The sequence below is a fragment of the Etheostoma spectabile genome, chromosome 11, assembly GCF_008692095.1.
Source record: "Etheostoma spectabile isolate EspeVRDwgs_2016 chromosome 11, UIUC_Espe_1.0, whole genome shotgun sequence".
Taxonomy (NCBI): domain Eukaryota; kingdom Metazoa; phylum Chordata; class Actinopteri; order Perciformes; family Percidae; genus Etheostoma; species Etheostoma spectabile.
The window spans coordinates 5,970,266-5,994,419 of record NC_045743.1 but is presented as its reverse complement, the minus strand read 5'-3'; the positions used below and the strand labels follow the sequence as shown (position 1 = coordinate 5,994,419).

The 24,154-nt window shown below is 42.8% G+C and overlaps 1 protein-coding gene across 2 annotated transcripts; it reads right to left on the bottom strand.

The window, feature by feature from the left end:
- Positions 1–6,170: 6,170 nt before the first annotated feature.
- On the bottom strand, positions 6,171–22,336 carry irs2b (insulin receptor substrate 2b). 2 transcript variants are annotated; one of them, XM_032529147.1, is made up of 3 exons: positions 22,168–22,335; positions 18,679–22,136; positions 6,171–8,655 (listed from the first exon to the last, which is right to left on the bottom strand). In XM_032529147.1, the coding sequence occupies exons 2-3, from the start codon at positions 22,043–22,045 to the stop codon at positions 8,651–8,653; spliced, it is 3,372 nt and encodes a 1,123-aa protein (XP_032385038.1). In that variant the 5' UTR covers positions 22,046–22,136; positions 22,168–22,335; the 3' UTR covers positions 6,171–8,650. The 2 variants fall into 2 exon arrangements, with proteins under 2 accessions (XP_032385038.1, XP_032385039.1); XM_032529148.1 differs by having other exon boundaries at positions 18,679–22,336.
- Between the last annotated feature and the right edge of the window lie 1,818 nt (positions 22,337–24,154).

Sequence of the window (24,154 nt, the reverse complement as noted above, 5' to 3'; positions counted from 1 at the left end):
ACTGTGCTGCTGCTGCTGGTCTCCCTTGCTCTTTTACTGTACAGTTGGGATGTTTTTCTACTTCACCAGGCCTGCATAGAAGACAGTCAGACAGACACTTTCAGACCGTTTTTTTTCCTGAAGACATGTACATACAAAAAGTGATGGCAGTAATTGTGTGAAGAATTAATAAAGAGGAAGTTTAAACCCTCTTCACTTTTTTTCCCCTCTGGGCCAATCACTGTGTACCCCCTCTATTCCAACATCGGAAAGCTCTGGAAGGGAGGGAGTGACAGATGCTGTTCGACCATCCGACAAGAATACTGACGCTCACTACTCCCCCCAGTCGACTCCCTGGGTGTGAGACAAGGGGATGTTTTGTGTGGTTGACCCGTGTCCACTACTGTTGGCTCTAGTCTGCCCTCTTTAGCTGCCCATTCAGCATGTTGAAAAGATGGTAAGAAAAAAAGCATTGGTTGTTTAATATTGATTTATCAATTTATGTCGACTCTATTCAGCATTCTGCCTGATGCTCAGTGCGACAAAGATGCCATGAAGACAAATTTCCTTGTTGTGATCGTCAATTCACAGAATGTGTCTTTCAAAAATCTGATGCGTTTTTAAATTTCAGAGACACAGGGTGATCCATGTGTCACATATTCTGCTTTGTAAAGTAAACAACAAATTGGGTCATAGTTGAAATCTTTTGAATAAATGTGTGTAATGTCGCAAGATTATTTATTACGCAAGAAGTACTTATGTGTAGATATCTTTTGTGGGTGAGATGGATTGCACAGTCCATACATAAATGTAACAAGTATGGCAAAGATCTAGCTACATGTCTAAAAAATCACTTAGTAATGGAGTCTATTCATGCATTTGTATAGAATATGGGAGCTGAGTTTAATGTTAACTGAACATGAGAGTGCATTCAGAGAGCAAAGAGGAATTAGCAAAAAAAAAACTTTAAAATGTGTATATGTAACAGGCTCATCCTTCACCAAAAGCGCTCAGGGACCTATTTGTCCCAACAGAGAGAGGCGGGTGAGGGATGATCAGTCTGTCTGGAGCTCAGAGCAGGGAAGGAACACCCAAGATGGATGAGAGAGGGGCTAAATGAGAAAAGGTGGATCAACAAGAGCGGGAGAAAACAGGAGCAGAGGAGAAGACAGCTGATAGGACGAGGGAAGAGAAGATGAGCGATGGGTAGACAGTCTTTCTTTTGATCCATCATTGAGTGATGCTCCATTCAATCTGTTGACTGAGACCACCTGGGGCACTCCGAGAGAGGCTGTGTGTTTGTTTATTAGCACTCGGGGGGGGGGAGGGGTATCACTCAGCTATAGATGACTGTCAGCCTCACAGCCCTCCACATTAGGATGATTGAAGGAAACTGATGGCGCACTTCCAGACAGTGTCAATGTCTTTGGAGCGCTCGAAAAACCTGCTGTGTGATCTCATTGATGGAAAACAGCTTTCATTACACTGATACAGGAGAAGCCAAACAACAAAATCTTTTGTATCTCGAATCCCATTTTGTTATTGTTGTCAATGAAATTAATAGTCGAGTGGGGAAATTCATCCACGTCTCTGTTTTATGAGTGCTTCACTCCTTTTTTCCTCTGGTTCCCTGTTTTTTCTTACTTTGCCTTGTTCTTCAACAGTGTGTTTCCCTAATTATTTATTTATTTTCCATTCACCACAAACGACATCCTTCATTCATATAATAATGTGGTAAATCCCAAATGAGGCTCCCATCCCCCCTCACTTCTCCCACTCTTCACAGGCTCTGCTTTCTGCAGTTATCCACCTGTCCTGTTTATCACTTGCTACACACACACACACACACACACACACACACACACACACACAGGAATGACCTCATACAGGGGTCAAAGCACAGGCTGAATATGTCTTTGTGACCAGAGGTGATAACTCAAAATGTAAATGCAAACAATAATGGCATTGTCCTTCAGCTCTCATTCACATTCTCTCACTTCCTATCCGGCCATCGCTTTCAAATATAGAAACATTTGAAAAGAGCATGGAGTCAATCTGAGATTGGCGATTCGACAACATTGTCTCAGTCTAGTGTAAAAACTGCATGTCCTTGCTCTGCTCTGTGCGTCATACGGAGAGCAGCCGAGATAAGTAATGAGCCCTGAGAACACAGAACATATCAGAAAAAAAGAACAAAACTTGATAGAGGCAACACATAGATTAGAGGAACGGAAACATTTGTGGTCATCTGTTTAAATGACAAATACATTCCAAGAAAATTTTAGGCAAAGACAGTGGTGAACAGAAAGAGTTAACAAATGTTAAAAGGTAGAAATTTGAGTCTACTAATTTCGATAAGTAGCTAAATGTTCCACTGCACAGTGTACACCTGTGTACGAAATTAACTTAGTGTATGTAACATTAAGTTACAATTGCCTTAGTTTGTTCTTCCCAAAAAGGCGTTCCCTTGAAGATGGTGACACCTTTGACTGATAATGATCCCTAACTGTTACGGGAACAGTGATGTGAAATTAGCAACATAGACACCACAGTACTCTCAGCTCGTGCAGCTGTAAAACCTGAAGCAACAATGGCAATTACGCCACCGTTGCTTCCTGGACTGTGTGACAGTGTAAACATCACCAACTCTACTGTAATTTGAGGAAGATGTATTGTACATAGAAGCAAGAGAGAATTAGTGGCTCTGTTTGTCATGGCACTGCAATGGTAGGATTCTACACTGTAAACCCAGATTTAGTTGTCATTAAACGTTTAGTTTATTTTTAGAGTTTTGTGGAGCTGATAGTCTTAATTAGCTTTGTATCAACTCATTTGACAATGGCTTTAATGTAATGGACGTTTATTAATATAAACAAATACGCCCTAAAGCTTTAACTTAACATGCTTATTTTAGACAACATGACTCCAGAAAAATGTAATTTATGTTTACTAATGATTTTTGGTTAATGACTACTATGTAATCTTGATTTGTTTACTGGATCAACTTACCGCTCTGTGGTAATACAACTTGACCTGTTAAGTTTCACCCTGTGTAAAATCTTGGACGGTTTAAGGAAACAGGTTTACACGCAAATTTCTAGTAAAGTCAACTAATTTCGGATAACAATGTAAATGGGTTTCTTGTGCTTTGTTATGGTGGGAACTGTGGGCCAAAGATAGTTTCAGACTGACAGATATTCAGAAAGAAATGTTAAAAAGGCTTGTAAAGGCTGGTATTACCACAATGTCTGTCTACTGGAATTTCACCAAGGTTGACCTTGTGTTGAGAGAGTGAACTGTTGGCAGGCTAGGATGTTCATGACATAGTGTATTCATAGTGTATTTTTGGGCTATTTAGAAGACTTACATGTTTCAACGCATACGTTTTTTTTTTCAAATCAAGAAATATCAGTTGAACCCACTAGAGTGATGCGTTTTTATTTGGTCGTTAGTATGACACAGGTGGTATCTGAGCTGTGAGTTTTCCTTGAACACATACACACATGATCATCAAATGAAATACACACATGCTTTTCATTGACACTCAGCAGCCAAAAAAGCTCATGGAATATTATCTAAATTGCTGGTGGCCGTCTGCAGGTTGTGTGCCATCTCCACCAACCACGTCTATGACTTTGAGGCCAAAGCAGGGAGGGGAACAGAATGCTTTTACAGTAGCAAGAGCCCATTCCCAAAATATCTCCATAATATTTTTCTCTCAGGGAAGTTGGGTTTATTTAAACAGATTGCATAAGAGTTTACCAATTTTCAACCCTTACATCAATCAGTAAGGGTATGATGGTAGAATGCACGGCTACCTTTTTCAAAAGTTATGTTCGAGATAGTTTTCTTTCTACAAATAGCTCTACCTGTGCTTGAGGAAACGTGTTTCCCAGCAGTGTATTGAGGACATACCCTGAGCTGACCTGCAGCTGTAAACACACATGCAGACACACCTTCCAAGTATGAGTCACATACAGTAGGTGGGCAGGACCAGGAGAGAGCATGAGCTCATCATGTTGGTTCCCTCCTGTTCCCTGTCTTTGTCTTTCCATCTCTCTTACCTGCCTCTTCCTGTTTCTCCCTCTTCACCTCTTGTTCCATTCCCTCCGTGTGTGTGTGTCTGTGTGTGTGTGTGTGTGTGTGTGTGTGTGTGTGTCTGTGTGTGTGTGTGTGTGTGTGTGTGTGTGTGTGTGTGTGTGTGTGTGTGTGTGTGTGTGTGTGTGTGGTTTGTTTGGAAGTGTGCTTATTTTCCTGTGTCCTGTCTTTGTTGTGGCTGCCCCTCTATCATCAGAAACAGGAAGGGGTGTGTGAGGTGGGTTTTTGTTCACCTGGTGGCCAGTTAAAGAGGTGGGGCAGTAGGTGTGTGTGTGTTTGTTGTTAGGATTTACAGTCAAAGCAGCCAGCGTGAGAAACAGGAAATGCACAAGAAGCATGAGAATACTACCTGGAAAACTAAGAATGTGAGCTGAGAATGTGAAAACATGAAAACACACACATGCATATGTTTCAAAACTCGCTTTGCATTCACACACAAAGAACACTTTCTTGTCTCAGTTTGTCTGAACACAGCCAGGTTTTGCTGACATATGTACAGTAAATGTATTTGGACACTGACAGAAATTCACTATAGTATGAATGCAGTGTGTGCAATTAATTAATTTCATTTTTTTATTTCAGTCTTCTGCTATAAGGAAGAATGCCCAAAGGTTTGTGTTTGTTTACATTCAGTTATCAGTTTGTGATCAAGGTAACCTCTCTCTCAGTGATATAATGTAGAAAAGATGTAGCACGTCAGTCACACAAACCAACTGAAGACTGATTGTTGTGGGGGACATCTACAAACCCTTATAAAACCACAAACACCGGCACACGCACACACACGGCCACTAATGTAGTAGAGCTGTCCCAGACAGCTATCCGGAAACAAGCCATTTCCTGTGGAGCTACTGCAGGTCTCTGTCCATAAGGCTGATGACTCCCTGGGGCAACTGGCTACTTTCGCTGCTCATATGGACCTATTTATTGTTGCATGACAGACCCCCCTAACAAGCACGCACAGACATTATCATGTGCACACATAAGCACTCACACACACATTCAAACACCAGCCAGCTCATTGAGTTCACATTATCCCACTGTAATAGGGATTTGCATGGAACATACAGTAGAGACTACGCTCAGGTATTATCTTCTGTTTGACTCTTTCAACACAGAGTCACACAAGTAGTTTCCTCTCCCACTTATCAGTCTTTTGACGGAGTAAAGAATGGAGGAGGCAGAAAGAGACCAAATTGCCCGCAGCTCCTTCTCTATCCCTTTTTATTATTTAATAAGATAAACTAAAATCTTTAACTAAACTTGTGGAGCAATAGGGAGAACAGGAGCGATGAAGACACCAGTCCATGTGTCACACTCCCTAGGATTTTGCTCTCTCATTAGCCTTCTAGGTTCTACATATGCCGTTGGGACAAATCTGCCTAATGGAAGGGATCTACCTTCAAGCTACTATTCTGAACCTATACATTTCTCCACAATTTCCAGCTGTTTTCAACCACCCCTTTTTTACTTGCTCCATCTGTACTGCTCACATACTTAGGTTTGAAGTACAAACAAGTCATGTCCCTCACCCAGTACTTGCACACAAGCCTAAGCCAACCACCCAGAACCACCCATCCAAACACATACCACTAGCCACAGTAGACAATAAGACCTATTTCTTAACATTAATCACCATTTTAATTAGCAAGGCTGTGAGAATGAATACAGCATATGGCTAAGGGTGAAAAATCATAATCCTGTCACAGTTATTTATTCACTCCCAGTTCCAGGGGCTGTTTCAACATGCTGGTCTAATGACTCTTGCTGGGGGTGGGGACTGGGAGCCAAACGCAGGAATACAATGCTAATGCTGGAGGCAACACTAGGTTAGGCCAACACCCAATTCTTAATCCACTCTTTCTCAATAGTGAGCAGAGTTTTGGGAACACGAGGGACATGGGAAATTAAAGAGAATCAAGATATGTTCCATCTATCTTAATGAGGTTTTTCTTAATGAAAGAGACATGACACTAAATTGAACCATCTGCTCTGGCGAGTGCCTATTCACATGAAAGATGAAAAGCTAGTTATTGTTTGTTATTTGACAGAGAGGAGAGGGGGAGGAGAAATGAAACAGAGAGGAAAATGGCTTTCTTAAATAACATCATTATTTATTGCATGTGTCTATAAAGAATCAATACAATCTAAAGCAATGAACTAAGTTTAAATTATCATCTCTTAGTAGCATCACAATATGCAAGATATGAAATATTTACAATGAAAGACACAGCAAGATAAGCTCATATCGTAACCTTTAGATGCTGAATAAAAACTTGAAACATTATCCAAATGCAAAACACTGCTCAAAAGACCAAGAGGCTTGATTAGCAAAAAACAAACACGTAAAGGTTTTCATCTCAAATTTGGAGGAAAAAAATGTACAAACAGCAAAAATCTGATTTTAAGGTTTAACAAACATTATTAACAGTATGTGTACATTTGGTACGTCTTTGTAAACTAATTTTCAAAAGTGTAAATATTGCATATATGCCATTTGTGTTGTACCTAAGTAGCAAGAATTAATTATGTCAAGTATTAATAATTTCTCTTAAAAAAATTTTGTTGCAGAATTACAGCATTAGAAATTTCCTCATAGTGGCATCCATTTCACAAGACTATTGCATGACAGTTTAAAAAAGAAACAAATCAATCCCAAACCATACTGCTTAGCATATAACTTAATTAGTGCTTTTGTTGTATCAGAAAGTTCACTCAAACACATATTATGTAAAGTACAAACAACATAAGTTATTTAACTTAACATCTCTCAAAGTTTCTTAGCGTTTGCTTAAATGTAATTCTCTGTAACACCGTACTATTTACAGTACATAGGCAACGGTAAAGTCCCAGTGAATTCAGATAAATAAAGAGATACTTCCCCTGGTTTGTTTCTTTTATTCTGCTTGTTTCTGTCATAGTTTCCATTTGGTACCTCTGCACGTTTCGTTGTTGTTGTTGCAGTTGCTGTGGTGTTTGTTGGGTTGTGTGTTCCCAAGCTCGGAAGACATGTACTACATTCATTGTGTCTTGTGTTACAATCTAGAAAGTTTGTAAGTGCAAGACCATGCATTAGCTCCGGCGCATTCCAGTCTGACTCTCTCTCAGCTCAAAGTGGATTCAAGCTATCGAGCAGGCTTGTTTGAACAGCCATTCATACTGTGTCATGCATTTGCCACATTACCCAGCGCTCCCTGCACCTGCCAGCCAACCGCGCGGTGTGACAGAGCTCCGCCATGAGGCATCAGGTGAGAAAATTCTGAGCTGTCCAGTTACTTTGTTACTTCAAACATTCATGTCTCTGTCCCTTTACCTGACAGGTCATAACTTCCTGCAGGCCTTGTGGGTGTGCAGGATATCACATGTGAACAGTGGCTGAGTAGTTAAAGTATATAAAGGTGCTGAGACCTGGTCTCAGACAGGCCACAGATCTGGTGGTAAGGTCCAGTCGGATCTGGTTTATGCTGCAATGTTTCAATGTGTGTCACTTGCATGCATGTGTGATGCAATGCAATGACAGATACTCCTCTAAAGTCCTGGCTATTCTGTTAGTGTGTATGAATCCTCCATCTCAGGCATATTAATAAATATATTACTCTCGATCTTTAATACATAATCTTGTCATTAATATAAGGTGGGCAGAGAAGGAAATTAATCTCAGAGAGGCTGTCTGTCATTCGGCTCTGATGAACATTCAGTCTATAAAATGATCAGTTGAATCTTTGATATACTGTCTGTTTATAGGTCCAAACTTAAAAGGTCCATCAGAAAGGGGGCTGATGGATAGAGTAAGGCTTTGGAATGGTGATTTTTAAAAAACATTCACCTCGGAAAATAAATATTTTATATATATTTCTACTGTGTGAATTGGTACCATCCTGTTTTTTTGCTGAGGTAGGTTTTTAGTTTTTTAGCAATTGTTAACTTTGATTTTTAAATATGTTCATAAATGCCACCTCTTTTTGCAGTACAATCTGTATACAAATTCAAACACACACTTCATTGAATGCATACCTACATGATAAATAAATAAATATATGTAATCTGTATGCATTAAAGGTTTTTGTGTGCACACAATGGTCTCCAGGTTTTGTTCACAGGATTTCAGGTGAGAGTATCTGGCAACTATTGGCTGAAGCCAAAAAAAAGACCAGCTGAAAGTGTATAAATGGCAATAATAACAATAAAAATGAATAAGTAATATAACAATAATTTTTGCAGGCCTATGCACAGAGATAAATAGTTACCTATCTATAGTCAGAGTTAATAGTCTGTTTAAGTCCTTGTTATTTTTTAAGTAACCAGTATAGCAGCAACAATGGCGCCTGAATGTTTTGGTGCCGAGAAAAGCAGAAGGAAGATTTGGGGCAAGGGTCAAGTGTCCGTGTTGCCATGGTGATGGCTGTCCCTGTGACCCTCGAAGGCGGAAAAGAGATCAAAGGACATTGACTGCAACGCATGGTCCAGCTGTCGCTGTGGCGACCTCGTCACTTGGCTGCAGTGAAATCCTACATTCACAGGAAAAGGAGGGAGGAGAAGGGTTGGGAGGGGGGTGGGGTGAGAGGATCAGCCTTCATTCTGAAAGAAGAAGAAGAAAAAAACAAGTAAGTTTCTTGTCATGTGATTTACAGTCATGAAGATAAATCTAACTGAATACAATTTCTTGGTCAATACTCTCTTTAGAAACTTAAAGGAAGTGCTTGTACAGTATGTGATTTATTACCTAGGATAGAGCAATAGAGGTAGAGGGGGAGTTCAAACGGATCCCCCCACTCTGTTACCAAATAAGGAATAAGTGCTCTTCAAGGTGTGTGTGTGTGTGTGTGTGTGTGTGTGTGTGTGTGTGTGTGTGGTGTGTGTGTGTGTGTGTGTGTGTGTGTGTGTGTTTTTCTTCAGCTGGTAGACACCAAAGTGGCAGGTGCTTTCACAGCAGGGGAAAAACAGAGTGGCATTTAGCACTGTGCAGCTGACACAGAGCAGTCTCCAATGACGGAAAAATAGACAGCAATAACACTCCCACACACCGACAAACACCCACCCAGGTATTCTTGATTGCATACCTACTAAAGTCAAATAAACACAAGTTCACTCAACCCACGCCCCCCCCCCACCCCCACACACACATACACACCACAGTTGTGTATTTTCAAATACAATAAACCCTGGATCTTCAGAGTGTCACTTTTCTCCCAGTGGCAAGCTGTGCTGACCCTTGCCCTGGTGTACTTGTTTGTGAGTATTGTCAAAATGACGATTAAACTGCTTTGGAACACATCTCAGGGAATTCAGCACAGTTCATTTGCATGTAGAGCTATCAAATAGAAGCGGAAGTCTTGGCCGACACACACACACACACACACACATGCACACACACACACAAACACAAAGCCCCTCTACGCGGCTGCATTTCTTCCCTCATTCGCCGTCTCCTCTCCCTTTTCCCCAGCCACAAACAAGAGCTGTTTTCACAAAGCTGGATGTGATCGTCATTCTCTAAAACAAACCTTTCATTCAGAGTCCTCACTGTTGCACATTCACTACTCCCACCATAAACACACACACGTCTATTCTCCCTCTTTGCCCTACACGCTTTAAAGAAAAATCAGAGGCTGTTGTCAAATCTAAAGCTTCATAGACACTTGACATAGACACTAAACACTTACTGAGGACCAAAACATCACAGAGGTAAAGAAAATACATTGAAAAGGCCAATGCGTTTCAACAGACATACAAATATGGAGCCACAGAATTAATTTGAAAGGTAAAATAATTCATCTAACTCCTTAGCCCCCTGTGCTGGCTGAGCTATGTCTTTTCATTGCCATGGGCGTCAGAGACAGAAGAAAATAGAAACAGGGTTGGAAGTGGTGGAAAAACCACAGCAACAGAATCAACCTGACAGAGAGGAACGGGAATGCAGTGAGGTCATGGGACAGACGGTCCATAACAGTGTGTGTGTGTGTGTGTGTGTGGTGTGTGTGTGTGTGTGTGTGTGTGTGTGTGTGTGTGTGTGTGTGTGTGTGTGTGTGTGTGTTTCTGAAGGGGCTGGCCTGTAGAGGCACACACTTGGGTAAGAATGACTGAGATCTGCCGGGAAGGAGTGTTGAATCACTAATAGCTCAGATTAGCAACCAGGTGTAGCCTGGTACATAAGCACTCAAAAACATTATTATTATTGTGAGCTATGGTGCAATATGACAATGTGTTGTATTGGGAGTAGCCGCACACACCGCTATTCAAACACATGCTGACCGGAGAAAAGTGTGGGTGGGCAGGGAGATGTGGGGAGGGGGGCGGGGGATTGAGAGAAGGGGACGCTGGTCCAGCAGGGGAATAAACCCAATGGCTCCTACCCCTCCTCTTTTTCGAGCACATACACACACCCCTCCCAACAACTCACGTCTGTGGCCCCTATTCCAACCCACACACATTCAAGCTCTGTTCATTATTTATTTAGTTTGCACAGGCTAAATTTAGCACTGCTCCATTCAGGACTAGGACACACACTCAGCCATGTATTAGCAGCCTCTCTGGTGCTTCAGAAGCAGAGTAAACATGTCCCCATGCCTGTTGATGCATTGCCTGCTTGAGTAGTTCTGTGTGGCTACAGAGCTAAATGAGCTTTTGGGGAACTGCTCCAACAGAAATGATGTTACGAGCAGGTTTCCTCTTACAGATCATCATGCTCAGATCTGCTCTGTTTACTTTCCTGCCCTGCAGGCTCCTCCCTGGGCTACAGCACTGCTCCACCAAACAAACACTGACCCACACTCTGACCTTCCACACCTCTGTCTGAACAACAAAACAAAAACAACAAATGCTGTTAACTATATTAGGACCTAGACCCAAGGAGCTGCTACACATCGGACTTCGTCCCGCATCCCTGTCGGCAAATAAGTACACAAGAAGAAAAACGGTAGTGAGAAAAGCAAACAAACGACTTTGAAAGCACACACAGAAGGCTCCTCTCATTTTTCATCTTCATCTCATCTGATCAATCCAATACACATAGGGGTGACAAAACTGGCAGGAAATGAAGTTTGAATGTTCCTTTAAACTTCAAACTATTGGGATATCTGATATTTGTGCACATTGTTTCCATAAGATGGAAAACATCCATAACTGCTTGTGTAGGTGTATTTATTTCATGTCTTTTAAAAGATCTACATACCTACACGTTACAATATAAACTAATAAAAAAAAGTTGTTACGCTGTTTAGTTGTCGGTATCATAGTGTTTATATCCGGTTTCCCTTTTTAAATGACCAATAGATTACTGCCGCCTGGCTGGCATGGAGAGTTAGTTCCTCTCACGCAGGTGCAGACGTGCGTTGTAGTTGGCTGTAGTCTTTGCAATGTTTTTCTTGGCTTTTTGTTTTTCTTTGACAAAGGCATCATGGGGCAATGCCACGGTCGGCCTTTGACGCTACTAATTCTTGACCATCTGCTTGGTGTGTCAGGGCCTTTATTCTGCTGACTCATTATTACCCCCACCAAGGAGGTTATGTTTTCAGTTTGGTTTGTTTGGTTTTTTGTCTGTCTGTCTGTCAACAGGATTACGGAAGAATTACTGGCCTGGTTTTCATTACACTTGGTGGAATGGTGTAGCATTGACCAAGGAAGAGCCCATACAATTTTGGAGCAGATCCAAATCACGGGGAAAACACCTTTTTTTTTTTTTTTTTCATTAACAATGCGAGATTGGGCCTTGCATTGGAGGTTCCCTTTGAGTTATTGCTGTGATAATCTCCATTAAAACTAAAAATCTTTGTTATATGAAGAGTGAAGCAATGTGCAGGAATGCATTTTCAGGTTTTTAATGCGCTATCTCAAACTCGGGTACACTGAGTGCATACGGCTGTAATTGGTTATCTTAGAGACTAACCGCCTACAAGACAGTAAGCCTATCATCAGTGGGGTTTTATTATTTGCAAATAATATGTTGGATTCATGTTAATCACATTCATGTTTGAAAAAAACTTTCAAAAAATTAATAATATATGGAGGCCCTCCTGGAGTGACTCTGAGGACCCCTTAGGGGTCAGGGACCCCTTGGTGGAGATCCCTGTGGTAAACGATTAAGTAAAACATATGAAAAAAGTCCTGTCTCCAGGATCACAGAGAAGTAGGCCTCATGCTACAAAATGTGCATTGTTGTTGATATTTGTTTTGTTTAATTGCTTTATTCAGTTTTTTTTCTTTACTCTTGCTACTTATATTCCAGATTCAACATGTAATTAAGTTGTATCTTTCTGCAATGATCCTGTGGCTTTCCCTAAACAAAAGGGCTGCAGCTGATGATTACTTTCATTTTTTCTCAGGTTGGTTCAGAATGTTATTCTGCACAAAGATTGTTGATATCTGAACTCAACGGCCAAACAAATACAACCCTCTCTTCATAAGCTCGGCCCCCCCAGATTTATGGACAGAGAACTACTGGCCGGCACATTCAAATGCTGCCTCCCCTCCCCCCCTCCCGCCCCTACCATCAACTGTCGCTGCTTGTTGCTGATTGGCTGGAACAGTGTTTTGTGGCTCTTGCAGTCCTTTCTGTTTGTTTTCCATTTACAGAGCCAGGGCAGTGTATTAAAAAAATATATATTCTTTTTTTTTTTAAACAGAAAATACAGAGCTAGGTGACCATGAGGAGATATTCACTGATTCTGACAAAAAGGGATATTAGATTAACATAATTTACTATTCCCCTAATTGAGTTGGTCTTTAAAATGTCAGAAAATTGGGAAAGAGCCACAGTTGGCAAATTCAGAAGGTCCTGTTTAGTTCGACCAACAATGTAAAACCAAAAGATTTTTAAATTAGTGACCACACATGACAAAGAAAAGTAACAAATCATACTGACAACTGAAAGCTAATCCTATGCTCTATATAATACACCTCTTTGGAGAAACATTACAGTACCAGGGTCTAGAGCGATAGAAAAGAGTTTATGATGACTTGGACTATTTATGAGTGAAAAACTTGAAAATTGGCAAGAAGTCAGTAGACTGAGCTCGCCTGTCACACACAGAAGCACTAGCTCTTCCTCATCCTTTAGACTAAATGAGCTACTCAACAAAGTCTAATCCTGAAGTGAATGTAATCCTTTTTACCTCCAAGCTAAATTGAGGATATGATAGGTTGACTTTGTTAACATCAAGTGCTGGAACATCCCGCCCTACTTTACTCAAAGACTTATGTATCCTGAGTTATGGCCAAGAGAGCTATTTGTGTGTGTATGCCTGTAAGTAAGGGCTACAGGTAAGGAAAATATATATTGAAAAAAATAAAGCTTGTAATCAAACAATCAAGTAGAGGCATTGTTGGCAGAGTTAAGTGTCCAAGGCTAACAAAAGATTTGGCTACACACATTTCTTTTACTGTCACTTTTATTTGCAAGCATATTATTTATAAAAGGGACTTTCTACAGTACATACTGTATATGACCCACGGCATTTGTGAGCTATTCTGTCAAATATCAAACCTGAAAGTTAATTTAGTTCCCTCTTGCATCAAAAAGGTTATCGTGTAGCAACCAGCTCTTGATTCTCAGATGGTATACTTTATTTAGCCCATGAATACACCATAACAGCAGACATTATGAGGATTATTAGTATTTTCATTTTTCAATTAATCTGACAATTATTTTTTCGAATAATCGACTATTTGTTTTGTCTTTGAAATGCCACAAAACAGTGAAAAAGGTCCATTATAATTCACCAGAACCCAAAATGTTTTTTCAAATGTATTTCTTTATCAGACCAACAGTCCAATATAATTCAATGATGTAAACTTTCAACAAGCATCATATCCTCACATTTATGAAGCTGGAACTAGAGAAAGTTTGGAATTTCTGATGAAAAAAGACTAAAACAATTACATAAATTGGTTGATTATCAAAATAGCTGCTGAGTTATTTTCTATGAGTTGACTTACCCATCAATTGTTACTGCTCTAGAAATTTCAAATTAATCTTTCAAACCAGTTGGCTATAAGTTATGTATTGTTGTTGTTGTTAGCAGTGTGAGATAAACAAAGCAGGGAGAGAAGTGAGGCTTGTTGATCAGATATGATTAGGTAATTGTGTAATGATTGTTAGACAATACTCTATGGCCTCTAGTGTGACAAGCCAATCAGAGACGGTCCACTGCGGTCAGATAACAACAGGAAAAACACAAGGCTCAAAGGCACCGGTGTGGAGAAAGTGTGTGTAAGGTGAGTTGGATCACATGATTTCTGGAAAACAGAAACCAATGTCTGGAGAGAAGAAGTGGAGAAAAGGGGGAGGAGGATGCAGAGAAGGAGGGGGGGGGGTTGGATTGGTGTATGGCTTCTTGAAACTGCGTCGCCACACCCCCACCCTCTCCCTGTTGTTGTTGTGGCAGATGGTGGCCAGTCATTAGTGTATTGTCACTCTCCTCTAAAGGGCCAGATAACCAGTGAGCACTGCCTGACAGGGCAGGTGGAAAGCCCCTGGACCCCCCCCCCCACGCACACACACACACACACACACACACGCACACACACACACACACCATCTGCTGAAGGTTCTGTATTTACACGCACAGAAGAAGTGTGTTGTGGCAGTCTGGGCCCACAAATGAAAGGCATGGAGTGTGAGTCAGTCTTCTGCCCTGTCTGCACCCATGCGACTTTTAGCCAGATAGAGAAACATTAGATAAAGGAAGACAGAAGGAGGATAAAGCAGCTTTAATGGAGGAAAGAGAAGTGTCTGGAGAGATTTACTTAAAAAGGAGAGGTAAGATGAATGGATGTGAGAAGTTATAAAAATAGTACACACACCTCCTGGTTTTGTTTTTGCCACAGACATGTCTCTATGGCAATAACCCCCCCCCCACACACACACACACACACACACACACACACACACACACACTCAGAGTCTTTCACACAAACAGAGCTAGTTCAAAGGGCTAGACATTAGCGACAGGGCCAGAAGGCGTGCACTGAAAGCTAAAAAGCCCTCTTCTCTGCCCCATAACCTCCCCTCTCCCTGCACGTTAGATACCATTTTTACTTCTATCCCTGTATGGATGTGATATGATTTCTATCTTTGTTGTCAGTCTGGCTCAGGATAAATGCAAGAAACACAAACAATGAATGCCACAGAACATTCTTTTTTTATTCGGTTTGACATTCAGTTATAACAAAAAAAGAACTTAAATACAAATTTACTTTAGGGCTTTATTATTTGGTATCGGATCGGGGGATAAACTCCAGTACTGCCCGATACCGATACCAGCATTTTAGGCAGTATCGGAGGCGATACCGATACTGGTATCGGTATCAGAACATCTCTAATGCACGTCATGTCAGGGCAAAAACCCAAACAACAGGGCATGGGCACATGGGCAGCCCCCTCACTCACTCTGACATCTCTCCATTACAGCATGTATAATGTGTAATGTATTTAATAACAACAAACGAGTGTAAATTGTAATTTTCCCTTGTGGGATTAATAAAGTATACATTAACTCTACCTCAGCTACAGTAGGTGGCGCTCTGTTAACGTACAACTGATCAGAATAAACTGAGAACCAGCCGACAGGCCAGCCGGACAATAAATTAATGAAATTTAACAACGTAATGATTCATTCACACACTTTTGTCACAGCATAAGAAACACAGTGTTCTCTCAGACGAGTAACAACTTTGTTTGCCTCATCTGTTACCAGTGTCGCATGAAGGCATGTACGTATGGTGAAATTTGCAAATTAGCCAACTAACGTTTGCTACACTTCCTTGACGAGATACAGTGTTGACAACCCCGGAGATGGTCAATCTGTTGTTGTTGTTGTCCGCTGCTTGACGGCGATCCAAGCTTTTTTGTTGTATCATAGCAACGGTCACAGTGCTGACAAATTATTTCCGGGTCAAAACCACTTCAGTAGAGTGGGGAGGGGAAGTTATAACCTACGGAGCGTGCACAGGCGCTTAACCCGATCTTACTCCGGTTAAGATTGATACGTGCATGAATAGATAGATAGATAGATAGATAGATAGATAGATAGATAGATAGATAGATAGATAGATAGATAGATAGATAGATAGATCCTTTATTCATCCTGAAGGAAATTTTAGAATACTCCGGTTACTAAAAGAGTTATCTAGGTCTGTTATCCGGGTTATGAGAACTTTTAACCGGCATAAGGTGTTCATATGGCATTTGAGAAACCATGGTATTGCCTTAACCTGAACTCCATATAGCTGTACAAACAGGCCAGATCTGCTTCGGAGCAATGTTTCCCTCCCTCTCTGTCTCTCGCCGAAAACTTAAGATGAGGACAGATGATGGATTTCCTAATCTACCCATTCCAAATTGATGTATTGCAGTGAATGCAAGCTATAGTTCACTCAGTGATAACCAGAGAATGTGGTAAGGCCTACCATCTTGTACTGAATAGTCAGGCCCTCTTTTCATCTCAAACACACAAGCAACAGAAGTGTCTTTTGTGTTTTGATGAGGATCAATGAATTGCCACACTGATCAAATCCCTGATCAGAGAGCCTGGTTTCCAGGTTACTCCTCCATTCCTCCACCTCAATCTCTCCCTCCCTCCCAACAGCTCCATTGTATTGTTGTAGCCTACATGAAAAACAAAACAAGTCATCCATCCTTTACTATTGTCCCTTCTCCTCCCTTGTCACTCATCCCCGCTCTAGTGACCTTGGACAAACGTCTCTACTGTGGTTAAAAAATTCAATATTTGGGCTCTGTCCAAACAACGAAGTGATTGGACAATAAGTGGGAGGTTCACAATAGGTGTGAGGCTTCACAAGTATGTGTGTGTGCCTGGTAAAAGTCATATGTGTTTGTACAAAACATTAATGAGTGCCCCTTCCTGTCTAAAATTGTTTCATTAGCGTGTTTGTAAAGTAAAAAAGAAAGAATCCAACCCCGTCTTTTAGCCCATCCCACCAGGTTAAAAAAACAAGTGAGCATTCACCTCTCCCAGCAACCTTTGCACACTGCCCACATTCCAGTCCTGAAACCCAGTACCTGACAGTTGATAAACAACTGACTCACTTGTTTTTCTGGGGAACCCGATGACTTGCACCAAGCCCGATGCTGGCTGCGCTCACAGCATGAAAGCCAGCAGAGACAAAGACAAAGAGAGACAACTTGATTGTGAAACCACAAACAGCAATTAAACTCTTGTATTTCACTATCAGGAACACTGCCTCCTGACTCACAATGATCCCAGCACTATGTATTTTCTTTTTGGACAACAGCAACTTCTGACATGCCCCTACAAGGGCATCTATCCCTGTAAATAATCCCTGCCATTTAGAGGTGCATGAAAAGCCACTGATGCAACAGTGAACAAAATAAGGTGAAAGGTAATATTTTAATGGCAACTGATCCTTCACACAAAGACACTTAGTCATATGGATTTCATGCCTTATTCACACACATACCAACCTTATAAAAACTACACTACACTGTTATAAAATAGGAAATAAAAATGATTTGTTTTCCTGTTCTAGCTACTTCCATGTGCGCATCATGTGTAGTGCTGCATGCGTCACTGGATCAGACTAGATGTTTTTTTAAATACTGACGTGGAATAAAACTGCGTCACTGAGGGGAGAGCAGAGCAGACCATTCACACAAACGCACACCAGCAGCAGCATCAAGTGAGCCAGAATAAAACACCGCAATGCCGGTAATTTTTCAAAATAAGATGTTGCTAAAAAAATAAAATGTAAAAGTGAATTCTGAATTGAAATACAGTTGCTGTCTCCCTTTAAGGAGATCAACAGCCAAGGAGTGCAAATTAAAGCAGCATACTCTGGAGAATATGGATGCGTTTTTGTTGTTTTGCACAAATTTCTAAGCTTTATTTGGAAGGAAACACCCTTGTTTTCCAGTGCTTCTGCTTTAATATCTCTCTGCAGTTTGAAGCAGATCAAAGACTGAGCAAACAGCCCTCCTCAGCATCGGGCAGCCTTGAGATTTGTCTATGTGTCATGGGTGTGACTAGTAGGTGACTAATCCTATCTAAACTTTGCAGCCTATACACTCAACAGCAATGTTCATAACAGCTTTACTTTCCTCGACTCCCGGAGCCTGCCTTTACGGACAGAGCTGCTATTCTAACACACATGTCAGTATGTGTGTTGTATGTAAAACTTGTCATATTTGATTACATAACACTAGGCTAGAGGTTATTTGTGACATATATGGCCAGTGGCTTTACCAATTTGAACAGCAGAGACATAAACTACAAGTAAGTTGTGTATTATTTTGGCTAATATGAAGGACAAGGATTAAAAATGAACACTGTGTGTTTTAAATAGTCAGAGGGTTAAATCCATAGTCCATGTTTAAAACACAGGCTCAACTGCAGACAAACATGAAGGCTGTTTGTTTTCAGCATGTTCTCTAAAAGATCATTCTCAACTTTGGAATGAAAATTAGCTTAGAAGTGCTGCTTAGCAACGAGCAGCCTATCTCTGCAGAGTATCTACAGTAGCCCTGAGGCGGATCTCTATCCTACTTCTAAGCTCTAACACCACTCCCTTTATGAATGAAAACCTGCTGAATGAATGAGTGTGTGTGACATGTATAAAACCACTCACCTTTCACAGCAGCAGCAGTCTCCTTGAATCCCATGGTGGCATATGGGCTAGTGTTGAAACCATTCATGCCCCCCTTGCAGCCACAGGCTGTCGTCTTGAACCTCAAGGGTCCGTCACAGCCCCCTAACCTGCATCCTCCAAGGTTTCCCTCCATCAAGTTTAAGGCAATGTAGTTAAGTCCATTTTGATAACCAGCTGACATCTCCCTGCACATGGGGCTGTTGCTGCCATAGTCCTCGTCAGAACCTTCAGAGCTGCAAACAACGTGGGATACATTCTCCACAGACGCAGAGCTGTGCCGTTTGGTGTCATGGGCAAAGGATGGGCACACTGGTGTGACAGTGGTGGTGGAGGAAAAGGTCTCAGAACTGTGCCGTCTGCGCCCCTGAGGGTCAGCCCGGATCACTTTGGCCCCCCTGTGTGGATCCATGAGGGTGACAGATAACGATGGACCCCCCAGGAGAAAAGAGTCAACAGGCACAGGGGGCACCCCATCCTCAATGCTGCTCTCAAGGCTGAGTCTCTGGACACAGGTGGTGAGGCTGGTAGAGAGGGAAGCATCACCAGTGGTGCAGAGAGCAGGTCGAGGGGCAGGAGGACTGAAAGTCATCTCAGTATAGTCCTCTTTGACTGGAGCAGGCTGACACACCAGGCTCACCTGCTGCTGGAGGGGATATTCCTTAACCATCCCCCTCTCTTCTGTCTGTCTCTCTATGATTTTTTTCTCTTCTCCCTTCTCGCCTCCCTGCATGTTCTGCTGGGTGTTCATCAGACTAGAGCAAGTCAAGACTTCAGGCGTGTGGTTTCGGCACTCTGCAGGGAGGTAACTCCCGGGATGGTGTGAGCCAAGATGACCCGGGGAGCTGACGTCAACATTAGCATAGTCTGAGAATGGCAGGGATCCCCTCTCTGTACACATTAGACTCACAGAGGGTTCAGTGCTCTCTGACACTGTGGATGCCAGCAGGTTACCAGCACTACCAAAGTCTATGTTGATGTACTCTCCAGGGCTGCGTGGCTCCGAGGGAAGCGGGTGTTCGCTCATACAAGGTAGTGTTCTGAGTGATTCCAGAGCCAGGCGGGTGGGCCGACACACCCTACTGTGGTTTACCAGACCTCCATCTACCCGAGCCACTCTGAGAGGAGATGGCGCAGGGGAAGGGGTGCTTGGTGTCCCCGGAGATCTGCTGGCCACAAAGTCTCCTGGAGAGACAGGACAATAGTTGGACTCCTCTTCTATCCGCTGTCTTTGTAAACTCATGACCACATACTGGTCTTTATCTGTGGACCCATTGCGCTGCAGCTGGCCTTTAAGTGAGTATGGTAGAGAGCTGTAAGAATAAGGCTGTCTGTGATTTGTCTGGGGGTGGGGATCTCCCCCTGGAGGACTGAGGATGTAGTCTGTGGGTGTTGAAGACACCAGATGGTCGACAGGAGACATGTTCAGGTACTCTCCATTGGTAAGCTTTCCATCACTACTCTCCACTGACATCTTGGTTCCGCACCACATCCGCATATAGCCACTGTCCTCCAGAGAAACACTCCCAGGAGACTCTGTGTGTTGGGCCAGCCCTGCTGAAGAGTGTGAACGGGGGTTGATGATCTGCTTTGGAGCGGAAACACTCATGGGGCTCATGGGCATGTAGAGGTCATGCTTAGACCCTAGTGTCTGCGGTGCCACACCTGGCATCATAGGCATATAGCCATTGTCACCTTGGAGAATGCCAACGCTGATCTGAACCTCCCTGTAATCCTCCGGATGGATCCCTTTAGGGGAGGCAGTGTGACACCTGCGAGAAGACTGGCTCCCACTAGTGTAAGTAGCCCTCATAAGAGTATACTCATCCAGAGAGGCTGAAGATACTTGGGGGGGACCCCTCTGTTGGCGGGGGGTAGTGAGGGAGTACGTGCGCTTTCGATAAGCCTTGTCCAGCTCCGGTAACCACCGGTAACCATTCTGCCGCTCCATCACCATGTAGCCTTCAAGCTCACTGCCGTCCCGGGAGGGGGGAGTGTCAGCTTTGAGAGACTCTGGAGTGTTGCTACGAAGTGTTAGCGGTAGCCTCAGGTCCCGTGCGTCCACAGAGCTAGAGCTATACTCCTCACATGATATAAAACCAGGATCACTGGGGGAGCCTGAGAAGGAGGCACTGCAACTGGAGGGGCGAGGAGCATTGCTTTCTGGGCAGGAGGACAGATTTATTTGAGTTGAAGTGGCTATGGGTGGAGAGGGAGACAGGGGCATAGACATGGACTTACTGTGCTGAAGAGAAGAATTTTCAAATGTCCGACAAGGGCGCATTGAAATGGTGTGAGATCTGCTCAGGAGGGTCCTTTGGACCCCTGGGCTAAGGGGGCTGCCATTCACTGACATGGGGCGTGCCATGGTGCCATCGCCCTCGCTGGCCGTGCGTATTCGACAGGAGGAAAATTTGCTCACAGGAGAGGTCATAGCCATGCTGTCGGTGCGCGACCGCCTGGGAAGTCCTGTCTGGCTGGGGGGGAGATTGTTCAGGTGCCTCCGTGTGGGCACAGAGATGGGGTTTGTACTGGACGACTGGCTTTTGCTGCGCGGACGGAATTCCGACAGCTCCTTCATGGCTTTCATCGCCTCCAAGATAGTTTCGTGGATATTTTGCGCCACCACAGAGTCATCAGCTTGCATCCAAAACTCCCCCGGGCCCGTAGCTGCAGATCTACCAACTTCAATGAAGAAAAAGCTGTCAGAATGGCCGCACCTCCGGATATTCATCAGCTGTAAAATGACTGAGGCAACCTCTGAGTTCAGCTTGACAAAACTGATAGTCCGACTGGAGAGACAGAGCCTGTACACTCCGGTCAAATTTCTGCTTTGGCCCAGGCCTTTGGATTTCAGATTGACTTGCCATACCTCCTTGTAGATGGCGGTAACCGGCGTTATTACACCGTAGCTCTCCTCGTCGAAGCCAACCAGCGAGGACGCGGAGTTGGACGCTGAGCCGTCGTATACTTTCCCCTCTGTCATTAAATCCGTCAGCACCAGGTACCAGCTCTCCTGTTCCTGCTCGTTTTCTGCCGCGACGGCAAAGTACTCGTCCTTGGTATAAAGAGCAATAAGATATTTGTGTTTTGCGTCAGCTCTCTTGTTGATATTGAGACAGCAGTCCAGAGGAATAACTCTCTTCGCGGCCGATTTGTTTTTCCATTTCTTCTCGCTCTCGTAGTACTCCAGCCGGGCAGAGAAACCTTCGCTCGGCTCTTTTAAAACGAAAAAGCGCTTGTGTCCGTGTTTCTGCTTCTTTAGATATCCGCACTTCTTGATATTGTTGTTCACGTTCGTATTACTGTGCAATAACGGCTGATCTCCTGTGTTTGGCGGACTCGCCATTCTCGTGTCCTTCGCTATCAGACACAATAATCCCTTTCCTCGAATTGCTAAAGAAATGACGCGCTTTATTTTAATCCTCTATTTCCAGAGCTGGTTGTGCGAGCGTTCGTCTTCTCCCACAGCTGAGTAATAAAAAACACATGTCTGCTAGAGTCCGGACTAAGGAGGGGAAACAACATGTGACGATCTACACATCCAGCTCTGGTGAAAAAAAAGACGAGAAAGGAGGAGAAAAAATACACACACCGACAGTGGGCGGTGCACACTCAGCTCATTGGGCTTATTGGTGGAAACGGGATGAATGCTAGAGTCAGATGGCCCCGTTCAAATGAGAGAGAGAGAGAGAGAGAGAGAGCGCCCTCCTACTATCACTCTGCCCTCTTCTGATTCATTTGAGTGTAGTCAGTCAGGGCTTTTTTTTAGAAGCTCTGGTGCTGTGATCCAACATTTGACTTCATTTTCTGCCAATCTAAATGTACCAACCGAGATGTTCCTGATGAACAAACCCTACATTTGTGTCATTCAATAAATTGAGGTGGATTATAAAATATATTAGAATAAATAGTAACCTGAATGTGTATAGCCTACACAGGGTGAAGGAACTATAATGAATGATTTGTTTTATTTTACCTTGATTCGTATAGGTATATACTGCCAATGTTTTAGTGCCATAGCCTTTTCTTATTCCCAGCTATGTTTTTTTTTTCCAACCCCTTGACCATATTTTAACATGTCTGTAGAGGGAGTCCTTCCAGTCCTTCCGAACTGGTAAACAAGCACCTATAGGTGTCGGGACTGCAGCTCAGTGGCAGGAATTTTCCATGTGCGTTGCCCAGCCAGAATACAATCACGGTTTAAGCGGCATAATCCAGCCACTGTTCCATTTTCAGTCTTCACAGAAATCATCAAACTGTTCGTGATGAACAACTACTACAATATTTGGGGAAGTGCAAATACAGTGCAGTAGGGTGCTTTATTGCGTAACGTGGTCGTGTTTGCCTGGAGCTCCCAGGATTGCTGCTCAGTCCGTTTCAATTTGTCTTCCCATTCAGAAACAGTGTTTGAATTGTTTCAAATTATTTTAAGGTTTCAGTAATTGAAAGCGTAATCTACAAGAAATAGACCCCACTCAGCGAAACAGAGGGAAAATCCATATAAGGTTATGTAAAGAAAAAAAAGAAAAAAAATCATGATGACGCAAAAAAATTCTCCTGATCTCAGTGCGTCAATGCTCATATATGTGCGTAATGATGAAATTAGGGAGGCAGCTGTGTACCGTGGTGCGGTTGTGATTAGAGTGTGTAACTGCCAATAGCCTTTCACTTCCTGAGGGAATGATATTCACCTTTTCCTGTCCAACAAAGGGAAACAGGCTGTATATTGTGTCCTGACTGTAGAATACTCACATCAAATGTAGACACAGTAAACTGAATTCTGAAAACTGTAGTTCAATGGGGATTCATTTACATTCATACACATTATCTGTCAATAATCAGCCACATGCAGTGCCTCTTATTAATAGTTGTATGTCCCATGATGATAACATGTTGAAAGCCCCACACCTCACACACACACACATGCATGCCCCCTCTCCCCACACCCTCCCACCCACACCCACACACACTTTATATCCCGTTTTCATTCAGATACCACAGTGCAGGCTCAGCACAAAACCACCCTGTCCTCAGCAGCAAGGTCAATAACCATGCCCTGTGCAGGTCAATTATGCCATCAGAAGCAATGATTTGACTACTGGCACCATGAGAAAAGAATTAAATCAGGCACTGCCCTCTTGTGATCTGTCCCTCAAATAACCTTTAGCTTACAAATTTGGTCCATGGCTAGTGATGAGTAGATTTTGTGTTTGGTGCAGTTGTTTTCTTTTCATTATTTGAGTGACTGTATTTACCTCAGGCTTGCATAAAGTGCTATGAAGGCATATTGATACAATAGGTGGGGCAGAGCTGGCTGCCTAAACCTCTGAGGCTTAGATATCTCCCTGAAGGATGAGGTGGGTTCCCTGTCTGTTGATATCAGGTTTCCTTCATGACAGACGTGGGCTTGGATCTTTCCCACTCTCCGATAACAAACAACTACAGAATGAATGTA

Coding starts and splice junctions, on each gene's coding strand:
- irs2b (XM_032529148.1), bottom strand. CDS start 22,045: ATGGCGAGTCCGCCAAACACAGGAGATCAGCCGTTATTGCACAGTAAT.